General features: G+C 40.9%; 1 protein-coding gene across 1 annotated transcript in view; it reads right to left on the reverse strand.

Moving 5' to 3' along the window:
• The window catches only part of LOC115233924 (epithelial discoidin domain-containing receptor 1-like), a 144,187-nt gene that overhangs the window by 15,346 nt on the left and 116,489 nt on the right, over positions 1-12,352 (reverse strand). Inside the window, 6 exon segments of the mRNA XM_029804571.1 lie at positions 1,111-1,203; positions 2,675-2,875; positions 6,140-6,249; positions 7,910-7,964; positions 7,966-8,006; positions 11,984-12,165. Of these exon segments, the coding sequence (XP_029660431.1) occupies positions 1,111-1,203; positions 2,675-2,875; positions 6,140-6,249; positions 7,910-7,964; positions 7,966-8,006; positions 11,984-12,165 (682 nt within the window).

The following is a 12,352-nucleotide window of genomic DNA, read 5'->3' on the forward strand; positions in this document are numbered from 1 at the left end:
GGGGGGAGTGATATAATTCAATTTCATCCTGAGAGTGTAACAGGGAGAATCGATATCGATGCCCCGTCGTCCCGTTTTAACGAGTGCATCGCCGTAGTAAAATCCTCCCTCTTCGCACATACACGTCCCCCGAGTACGATCGCATACGCGACGAGAGAACATCTCTGCCAGTTATTAGACTGTGCCAATTAAAGCAGACGGCATAGTCTCGAATCGGATTGAAAGGCACATCCGTCGAAAGATGATTTTCGACGATTTAAAGCCCGATAGAGCGAACGGCGTCTTGTTAATCGACGAAGCGAAAAGCGAGGCGGGGAAAAATACATCCAACGGGTGAGTGAGTTTACGTCGGCAAATAAATCAAGAGCCATAGCGAATCCATTTATCCTTTCCGCAATAACGTAAAAAACATGCCGCGACGTTTACGCCGCGTCGGTACCTCTTTCGTGAGTGGTCTCGCGACCGACTTTTTTGAAATTACTTTTCAATAAATTGCACGGCGCGAAATTGCGTTTTTCAACCTGTTTCCGCGGCAGGGGATCATCCCCGTGAATTATAACTCCCTTCGCGCGCGCGCATGTATTGCTGCTACCGCGAAAGCTTTGTAATTTTCTTCGCGTCGACAGAGAAGATTCCCTTGTTTGTAGTCTTATCTGCTTGACATATACATCAAAGCGAAAAGGACTTTCTATTCACTCCTGTATCCAAATATTTGATGCATTCTTTAGTCTCATCTAATCAAAATTATTTGCAGCTTTGTAACAGAGAAAATTAAAAATATAATGTTTGTTGAATATATGAGATAAAAAAATATATGTAATGTATAAATTTATCTTGATTTTTAAGATACATACGTGTATATTACAGAATTATAATAAGATGCATATATTCGTCTAAATGTATTCGCTTATCTATAAGTTTGAATTGTTTAATGTATAGATCGCGTACTTCTATGCAAACTTGGAATGAGAGTTATAGAATGTTTAGATACAGAGTGAATACCGGTCGAGGATGATAAAGACGCGTCCGTAGAGTGTAGGTTTATTCTCGGGAGATGAAAGCGAATCCGCGCAAGAGAGATTCGATTCGACAAAGTCCCATTGTACTCACCTAGTAGCCAGATCCCGATGAACGAAGTTCAGGTTCTCCAGATACCGCATGCCCGACGCGATCTGCGCCGCCATGTAGATGAGACAGTTGAAACTGAAACGACGACGAAGTGGCGTGAGTTTCCTACGACGAAGTTAAGGTATTCGCACTTGTGAATCCTCTCTCGACCGCCGCCGCCTCGGAGAGATTCCTCCGAGGTGTAGGTCGACGAGAATCCGGGGACTGTGCGTCGCTCACGATTAATAAACGCGTCAAACTCGCGCCGGGGAAACTTATTGCGTGTTAACTCTAGCGAGGGCGGTTCGTCGGAAATGAAACCGAGCCCCGGTTCGTTAGAGACGATTGCGGCACTTCGAGAGCCGTAATCTCGAATACTTTAAACCTGGTTACAATAATGCATTGCCGGCAATGTGTTATCTACATAATAGGCTATCGATTAATATCAAGTAATGAACAGTTAGACTTTCTTTTTTCAAACTAGTAAAATTATACGATGCAATTAGCCCTTTTCGTAAAGTAATCGCGATTGCCACGGTACTTATGATGCTATTTGTTGGTTTTAAAATGATTTTGACATTTAAAAAAATTATTTCTGAATTGCAATGTTAATCAAAGTATTTAACAACAAATTTTTATGCTTTATATTTTCTTAATATCGTGAATACCAATATCAAGATTATTGAAAGTATCCGGGGAATGACATTAATATTCCTTTATCTTTAACGAGACTTCAGTGAAATATACATACAGTCTCAATATGCGAAATTACAAAGTTTTGATGCCGTTATTAAATATGTTAGGGAAGCACAAGACTTATCTTCAATGCAAAACTTAATGCCATTTACTGGTTTTTTATCATATTATGAGAAAATCCGGCGTGTAAATTGGAATTTATAATGTCTATCAACTCAAATTACGTAAACGCAAAGCTCTTTCGAGTGCTTTGACGTGAGATTGCGAACAGATCAATATCGTTCGAAAATCTTTATTTACCTTTATTTTGCATTAACCAAGTATATTTCCTTTCTCGACAAAGCGATATTGCTTTCAAATAGTTTACTAACACGGTTGTATGCGCTCGGTGACCTCCCGCCAATTTTATTCGCGAAAGGTACTCCAATTTGATATTTTTTTGAAAATATTGTATTGTTTTTATTGGAACGTTCAATTTCTACGGCAGTTACACGAAACATTCTGCACGCGTGCCATTTTTTTTCGAAAAATGACAATGGATGTTTTAATAAACTATTCTTTCGTTATATCAATGAAATAACAAGCCAACAAAAAGATAATTGAAACCGATATATATATATATGTATGTATGTATTGTATCGTATTCTAGTAGGAAGATAAAAAAAGAAAAATTAATAATTTTCAAATTTACTCACCAATAATTAATTTCAAATAAAAAAATTAATGTTTAATGAACTAATTTTTAAATGTCGATTAATAATTGCAGAAATTGGCGTTATAACTGAAAGAAGAAATTGTTCTAGGTGTCTTCCTCGCCTAAAACTAGAATTCGAATGACGATTAATGTCACATTATGTCACTAGAAAGTTACCTAAGTGTCTTGACGCCAATCGGCATGGAATGTGCGTCTTCGGCAGTGATGTGTGTCTTGAGAAACTGACAGAGATCCCCGTGTTCCAGATATTCCATCACCACGCAGTAGGGCTCCTCGCGGTAACAGGCGCCCAGAACCCGAGCGATATTGCGATCTTCCAGAGCAGCTAGAATCCTCACATCTCTTTGGAAGTCCAATCTGTTCGAGAACAAGCCAGTTTCCGTGAGTCATTATCACAGTGAATTACCATTAATCATTAATTAAGATTCTCTTTTTCTCTGCGAGAATTTTACGAAATGGAAAAAGTTTGATTATGTGTTTCATTTGCATTTTCAATTATCGTGTTTATCATTGTGACGATTACATCGTGCATTACTTTAACAATTATTATATTTACATAATATTCCAAATGCATCAAATTTTAACTGATTCTTGAAAATATGCAAGTGCGGAAAGCGCTTTATATGTATAATGTTAGGGCAGCGGAAAGTAAATTTGGTATCGTATCGCTCTAAAGTAACAAGAGTCTCCGGCGATCGTCTCATCGTAATGATTCTCGTATCGCGTGACGCGCTTTCTGCATTGCGGGTCCAGACGTTGGTACAGCGTTAACGACCGTAGTTACCGTCCAGTTCGTTGGATCGCGACGTTATTTCCGGATAAGAGAAGCGTTTTCCAGAGCGCGAGCACATATGCGCGTCGGCCGACGTTATACCACGCAGCATCGTTACTTCAGGCTTACTTACGATCGACTTGGTAATGGCACTCTCGCGTGATAGCTTAATGCGGCCGTTAACAAAACTGCGGCGCCCTGTGCGTATCGATTTGCCATAAACTTCGAATCCCTGGCTGGCTGGTGCGCGCGATTGTCGCGCGGCATCTCGCGCCGAGCCCAGCGTGGGCGAAAGGTCCCCTCCTGTCCAAGGTTGACCACTATATGCAAAATAGCCCGTTTAACGTTGCCGCGGACCCTAAGCCGAGTTAATGACGTCGCATTAGCCGAAAGTTCGCGGTACAATTTCCTCTCCCTTGCGTCGACATGTTTCCGATATTGCAACGGCTGCGTTTACGGTACCGCGAATGCGTATTCGGCGTGTGATATGGGATAGTTTCGGTCAATTAATTTTGACTTCGAATATCCCTTAATCTTTTCGATAACAATTTTTAGCAATGCCACACGATACAATAAATACGAATAATAATTATATGCGTAAAAAATTGTACGGGTGTTTTTCCGGATGTTATACCCATGCTGTCGATATTTCTCGAAGATGACGAAATTTTATCGCCGCAATTTGGACTCCGTAGAAGTGATCTGCCCGTCGTCTCGAACGGATATGAACCGGTGCAGCGTTGAGCCGACGCGTTATTTTTAATAGAGTGTCAGCGCAGGTCGCGCACCGCGACACGCGATACCGGGCTTGACGCATAAAACATTTCTTATCTGTCGTCAGCACGGTCTCTTCGGATGCGGCCGAATGAGCAGTCGCACGAGCGCGAGAGCATCCCTCGTTGTACTCTTCTCATTTATAATCGCACAGAGATCTTCCACGACCGCAGTCTGCTCGGACAAGCAGACGTTGCAAACCACCGTGCAAATAGACAAGATGTGACACTCGATAAAAAATTGATCTTAAATACGCTGGCACGTAATAAAAAAAGAGAGACGCCAAATTAATTATATTTATATAATAAAATAATAAAATTAAAGTAATAAAAATATCGAATTGACGCGTCCTTTGTCTTTTGTGTAAAAGTATAAACTTGGAGTTTTCCACAGCTGTTCTCGTTTTGGCGCGAAGAGTGAACATGCGGAGTCACGAGACACTATAAGTCATCCGCGCGATAGGAAACTTGTTGCGTGAGCGGACGTCGAGAATCCGCGATACAAGGATCGTTCGCGCGAGATAAAATACGGGCCTCGGAAAGACTGCGTTCCGTCACGCCGATATACAAAAGATTACAAAGGAGACTCTAGGGATTGTTTCTATCCGCGCGGATTACTAAAAATCTCGCGATCTCTCTTCTCTTAATAAAAATATCAAAGTCCTTGCACGAGTTTCGTTAAATTCTTGATTAAGCGGATTGATTACATAAAGACTGATTCTTTCGAAGATAATAGAATAGCTATGAAAGATATCTAGAGACATAATGATAAATAATAGATAGTGAAATTAATTACTTTTCGTAAAATGCAATATGCAATTATTGCATAATGATAAATAATATATATATAGATAGTGAAATTAATTACTTTTCGTAAAATGCAATATGCAATTATTTTGTACACAACGCGGCTGCATTATTAAGGATATTTACGAAATATAGTCATAGCGCGATTTCTGGCAGCAAATAAATATGTGGACGCAAAATCAGCCAAATTGTTAGCTATTCTCCATCACGCCGCAGACGTCCGACAGATTGCTCCAAAGAGTCGAAGAAATTTCTCTTTGGCCGATCTCTGTCGAAACGCGAACGGGTGCTGAACGACGCGGCATCCAATGGGAGAGGGTCGTCGATTTTCGTCGTTGCTCGTCGAAAGGAAGCTTTGTCATCTCTACTACTACGAGGTCTGCCCATATGTCGGCCCGGAGTGCACGCCAAAGTCCCCGATACCCTATCTCTCCCGGTCATTGTATGCAAATCCGTTCCATTCGTGGAATCGAACTGGCCTTTTTCTGATGTCTGACGCGATAATCGCGAGAACGATCGTCCGAGAACGGCGGTATCCGGACGTTTCGTCGCCGCGGGGTTTCTTCGGCGAATGCCATGCCGCGACGCGGAATGTCGCGAGCATTTGCTCAAAAAAATCTAATATGACCGCTCGTCTTTCAGCTTTAAATTTGATATGCCCCCCACGAGGATAGCCTCTTCCGACTGTGCAATTTAGTCTACTGCTCCTTTCCCTTTCGACCGCCACATTTTTGCGCGCGTATATTCCGTTGCATTTATATCATGCATGCGCGAAATCCCGTTGTTATGAAAGAATTTTCTGTTAGTATTGCTTTCAATCAATGCATACGCAATAAGATATGTAATATCAAGTTGATCTTCTAAACGCGTTCGGAATATATTCGAGGAACGGTTAATGCATAAGAAATCTGTTGGATACGAACATATATCTTGATCTAGCGCTTTGCGATCAATTTGTGTCTCGCGATGCGCTCTGGAAATCGCACCTTATTTTTCTTCATCGTTTAGATCAGGCTATAGATTCTGTCCGCTTACGAAGGCAAGATAACTCACGATCTATCGGTCGACAGATAACAACGGATGCTGCATAAAATCGCAACCGGCCAGCGCGCGTAAAAAGCGCGTCTCTCTACGTGACTCTAAAAGGTTTATCGTCCTATATGCGGGGGAAACGGGTTAGAGAGGAAAGCATGCACGCTCAATCGAGCGTCGCTATAACGAAACGGAATGTAAATTGCGGCTTCCATACAGACAGACGTGTATACTTACTTTTCCTTCTCGCTGGCTTCCGGCAGTAAAAACTTGACGGCGACGAGTCGCTTGCCGAGGGTAGTCGTCGTTCCGTATTCCGGAATCCCTTCAGCTTCCGCCACGTATACCTTTATGTGCATAATTTGTTTGAATTGCGTTATGTATATGCATAAAAATGACCGGGATAAATTCAGGAAAGGCCGAAATTCTCTGTAATTTGCCGTGATTTTGACGAACCTCGTCGTACGTGACTTTGCATAAGCCGGCTTTTTACTAACTTCGTTCATTGTTAATATTATATATTATCCGATTATACAAGTTATAATAATAATAATAATTCTGCACGAGAGTGCAGTGATACATGTACGCTTTCATCTAGCTTTCCAATTACACGGAGCAGACTGGGAGAATTTTTTTCAACATTAAAGATAATTACATACAACTTCGAGAAAATTACATATAGATGAAGATTTAACAAAAAATATTTAATATTCTCCTCTGCAGTTTCTAAATTCTTTGACATGTTATTTTTAAAGAGATTGTAGGATTTTTTTTTGCGATACAAAAAAATTTAAGTGAATATAAGCTAAAAAAAATTGATACTTTATTTTCACATTATTATAGTTTTGACAAAACGATTCGCGTTTTAAACAGTTTCCTTTTTACCTCAGGATACAGAATAAAGAAGCGTGTATTCCTTTCATTGAATAATGATGCGCGAAGATACGTTCCGTCAAAAAATTCCATCAAAAAATTCCGTCGAAATCCTAGCGATAATAGTCCATAGGTCTTGCAGCGACAACTAACATAAGAATAATCGGTCATCGTATGCACATTGCGTAACGCACCACGACTACTGTATCCTTCCGCGATATTACGCGTAAGAGATTCGACGATTTCCCACCGGACGAAGACGATTGATTTGGCATGTCGATCGAGTCGAGATCAACGTGTCCGATCTCGCGTCAAGTCCGCACAATCGCGCGTGCATGCGGATGCATTCTGTCGCGCGGATTTCTGACGCGGCAACTGGCGAACTGCGCGAAACGAAGCGAGCGTTTCGATGATCCTCCTCGTCATTAACGATGCGTCGTCCGGTGCCGGGAGGAGGAGAAGGGTGCGGGAAACAAAGGGGAATTATTAGCCACTGTAACGCATCCTAAACTGATTATCCTCGACGACCCCTGACGCGACGAGGCGTCATTGTGTCGGGGAAGAATAACGCGTCCCAGGCACTTCGTTAATCGACGTATTGTTGCGCATCCGGCGCACGTTGAATCGCCCGGACATCCAACAAACGGATTGATTTCGCGATCGTCGTCCCGACGGAGGAGACAGCGACACGTTGCATCGCGAATTTACGCGAAATAGTTCGTCGCATTTCAACTTGCTTCTATTCGCGTAAGCGCAATCGTAACGCTGATAAATCGTTTTAACAACATAATAAATATTTTATTAAAATAATTTTATATGCGGCTTAAAACGAGAGATAGATAAAATGTTTAAAAGCTTAATAAATTGGCAATCGTATCTTATGTTTTCGTCTGTCTAAATAATTCTTAAAATAAACTAGAGAACAGTATTAATGCGGATGATATGAACGCAGCAATTAATCGTTACATATTTTTGAAATTTTTGAAGCTGAAGTATTATTAGCAATTAATTGCAATTGATCAACGTATGGGTCGAGGCTCGCCGATACCAAACGATGCATGATTTTATTCAGAAACTCGTGACCAATTGGAAATATATACTTATTATTCACGGGTGTAATAACAATGTCATTACCGTTCCGAAGGCCCCTTCGGCAAGCTTGGAGAGCATGCGAAGGCGATGCCGTGGGACGTCTCTTCAGGGCCGAGAGTACCTCCTGTTGAGTCGGCGACTGCAACACGAAAGCGCAAATGCATTGTGCGGTGTATCCGGACGATAATCAACGATCTATGATCACGCTAGTCGCGCTGGGGCGCATCGTGGGTATCGCAAGATCTACAGCCATCATTCGACGAACGGCTTTACCTCCTTTCGACCCTCGCCTTCGCGTTTCGCGGATTATCGAGTGTACGAGAGAGAAAGAGAGCACACGGAACTGTAGTACGACTTACAAGTGTTTCCATTGATCGTGAACTTATTGTCGATCGGTAAAAGCCGACAGTCTCGTAGAATGTTAGATAAGACGCGATACATCTCGCGTTTTTTTCATCAGGATGAACCTTTTCCTAAAGGCGAATGTGACGTAGGAAGATATATTAAATAATTTATATTACTTGCGAATTTTTCGAATAATCAGAGTGCACAAAATACAGCGCGATTTACATTGTTGACAATGTCTATATTGATTGTACAGTTAGAAGGATATACCTAAGTGATCGCAAAGATCTCGTTCCAAAACTTGATGCTACCATAAATGAGAATGACATGAAAAGAAATAATGTCGAATGTACCGTGTATTTGCCGAGTGATCGTCGTTTTACGGATAACAGTGAATCCGCCGAGAAGGATGATTGGCGTTGCTACGATGCGTCAAGGCCAGACGCGACACGCGGGGTGAAATGTTTTGACTGTTTCGAGTGGCCCTGTCGGATGTCAATCATGCGCAGACGTCTCGACGTAGACACGGGCACTTTCGAATCCGGAGCGTCCCGTTCCAAGCATTGTGCTCGGATCAATCTCGATTCACGCCGCGGAAACCGTACACAAACCGCGGTACCAGATGTGTCTATCCGCGGGACACACGTGTATCCCGACGCATAGAAAGGACTCACTCGACGGTGAAGAAGCTGTTTGCATTCATGACTTTGAGGGAATCGATCGTAGAACAGGACGGCAAATGCTTAAATCAAGTACTCTTCTCTATGTGTAGAATTTCGATCCTAGAGACTATTACGGTAAAAAATATCATTCAGTAAAAAAATATATACATTTTGAATGTATCTAAATCATCTGCCGTATGACTATAACGAGCGCCGACTCCTTGCATTCGTGAAAAAATATGAGAGAATAAAAATCGTTACAAACTTTTAGAGCTCCCTATTTTTTTTTTTTTTTCGCGAGATATTTTATTGATGTGATTTTATTTGAGGTTCTCTGTAAAATTAAACGCGTCAATAGGCAAACAACCATTCGTATAAAATTCGTTTGTTTATAACGTATATTTCCGACGCGATGTCATTATGTTTGTAAAATCTACTGGGAGTGAGCTTCACGTCGTGGTTCTTAAAACAAAAATTATCAAATGCATCATGAAATTTTGTATGTACGAGCCATGTGTTCTCGCGCAGATACGTGATACTCGACATTGGGATGGGTGACCGTGAAATCAATTCCTATCGCGTAATATTTTTGTGATGCTGGTCGGATGCGTCCCGCTGCTGGAGGCGGGGTGATCGAAAACGTGATTACGCGACGCGCTTTCTCTCCGCAATTAACGGAGCGAACTGGCCCGGAAGCCGCCGGACCGCGTAATGATGATACATTCCACGAGGGTTGCAGCGTATCCGCGAAAAGGGTTCCCGTCGACGCGTCCTGTCGACGGGAGTCGGTTCACAGGCAGGCCGGCCGACGACGATCGATCGATCGATTTCATCGCGGACACCGCGTTGACTGCGTCGCAGTCCCCGGCTTTATTTCCGGTGCGTGTCGGACGAACCGCGATAGCGATTTATTGTCTAAGCAGAGCGGGGGCGGTTACACGTCGGCCGTTTTTGCATCACCATTCGGTAGTTCGCTCCAATTATCTTTCTACGAGCTCCCGTGTCGTTCCTGCCACAGAGATGATATCTCGCGGGAACCGATCGCGAAGATCACGGCGTTAATTATTTCCGTTTTGTGACATGATAGTGTGTAGTACGACTAGCATATAATACAAATATTATTTTTATACATTAATCACAGATACTAAAGATAAACTCTTATAAAAATAATGTTTGTTTCAAAGAGTATTTATAAAAATACTGACAATGAGAATTATGGATACTTATTTAATAGGACGAATGGAAGAGATTTTGACACGTTGAATTTTGAAAATATAAATAGAAAATATAAAACATTTTTTTAAATTCTAGATTATAGAATTTAAAAAGTATTAGTTTTGGAAAAATCTGTAAATAAGACTCGTAAGCACACAAAATAAAACACATGACTTTCGCAGACTTTATTCTGTTGATGAGTTTTATTCTTATCAAACATTTTTTATAAACTAGCAATGAATGGTACGCAGATAATTGCACGATACACGGAGAAAATTTTACAGTACAATTTACATAAAAAAATATATTCTCTTTTACAACTTTTTCTTTTACTTTATTTATTGTAAAGTTGGAATATAATGACATTAAGATATTTATTACTATAAAAATTGTAAATTATACATTTGTTTTATTGTTTGTTAATGATTATATATTTGTTTGTGCATCAACATATTTGAATAATTACAATATTCCTCCTCTCCTTGTAAAAAATATAATATTATTATATAATGTATATATATAATCTCTCTCTCTCTCTCTCTTATTAAAAAAATATCGTGATTTTTCTTATATATTAATTTGTTCCACGGTTACAAAAATTATGTTATATTTTTTACTACAATATTTTCTCCGTGTAGAAGCCATAATGTACAATTTGATCACTACGATATCTCTACGATCTATTATCCGAACATGAAAGGTGCATAAATGCGAACGAACCTTTTGTAAAGAGCTCTCGCTGCACCGTACGGAATGTTTGCCGATCTCCAGCTGATCGGTATCGTTATGTATCAACGGCCGACACGAAAAAAAAGCATCTGTCAGTATCGATCACGCGATTTTAAATTGACCTTCGGCCGCGCGATCCCGTGATTCTTTTTATACCGATGGAGAACCCAGGGGATCGTCTCGCGTGTTTCATGTCGACCCGGAGGGGTTTCTGCGCTCTTTTCCGCCCTCGTGCAGTGTTCTGGCATTCTGGATACGAGCTACGTTATACTGTACCCACGGGAGGTATATCCGCCCCAAATGTTCCGCGCTCGTTCCACCATATTGATTTAAATTATTAATTGTGAATTTATCTCCGTCCAGGGCACGGAGAGTTACGTTTAATGCCGCGACAACGACCCGCATTTTTTTTTTTTTTTGCTGTTTATTTATACAATGCACGGCTAAGATCAGTCGGGGTTAGTTATGAAATTTTAATATCGTTGCCTTTCTCTTTCGATTACTTTAGATCTTTATCATTCTTGCGATATCCACGATTGCATACTTTATGCCAACTAAATAAAGATATAAAATATAACCGATAAGAGATTATTATATGTTTAAGAGATATTTTTGCAATATCGTCTAAAATCAAAGATAAATAATTTTTAATTTTTATCGAAATTGATTGACGTTGATAATGGAGATTTAACGACTCATTAACTCTTTTCTCGATTTTTTCGTTATTGTTATAACTTTCTATAGTCTCATGATATTGATATTTAAAGTGTTTGATAAGGATTTCTACCTCGTTATATTCCCGGTATTTAAAAATTGCAAACTATTTCTTTATTTCGATTTATATCGAGATCTTTAAGTCTGCCGGGCTTTTTTGATAGATATTCTCGTTTTTCTCGTTATCATTATAACTTTTTATTATCTTTCTATAGTATATCTTAATGTCACAGGATATTAAGATTTAGAGTGTTTGATAAAGATTTCCACCTCGTTTTATTCTCCGTACTTAAAAATTACAAATTACATCTTTCTTTTTATTTCGATTTACATCGAGATCCCTAGGTCCTTCGGGCTTTTTCGACACAGATTCATCGTGAATTAGTACACAGATTAAACAATGCGGAATTAAATTCGTAAAGAGCTAAAAATGGGAATACAAATGACTCACCTTCTTGTCCTCGGTCTTGGTGGCCCGCGAGCTCTTGGAGAAGAGGCTGTCCTGATCGCCGGTGGCGCTGGAGACGGTAGCCCCGCGGCCGGCGCCGGCGTCCTGATTGAGGAGAGGCACCGTGCCGAGTTCCGGTACCGCATAATCGTACGACGTGTCAACTGCACCGTTCGCGTACACCGCTGCGGATGATATAGCAAAGGAGGAGCGAGCGCAGAAGGGGATGGTGTATTGATTGCGGTCAGGGCGAATGCTTTGTTGCCGGGACGTATGTGGGTGCACCGCCGTTGGCACAGGAGCCGCGACGATTGAATGTGTGCGTTTTGGTGTATGTGTAGGATGTGCTGCGTATTCGCGTGTGTGCGTAAT

The sequence above is a fragment of the Formica exsecta genome, unplaced genomic scaffold, assembly GCF_003651465.1.
Source record: "Formica exsecta isolate Colony F162 unplaced genomic scaffold, ASM365146v1 scaffold191, whole genome shotgun sequence".
NCBI lineage: Eukaryota > Metazoa > Arthropoda > Insecta > Hymenoptera > Formicidae > Formica > Formica exsecta.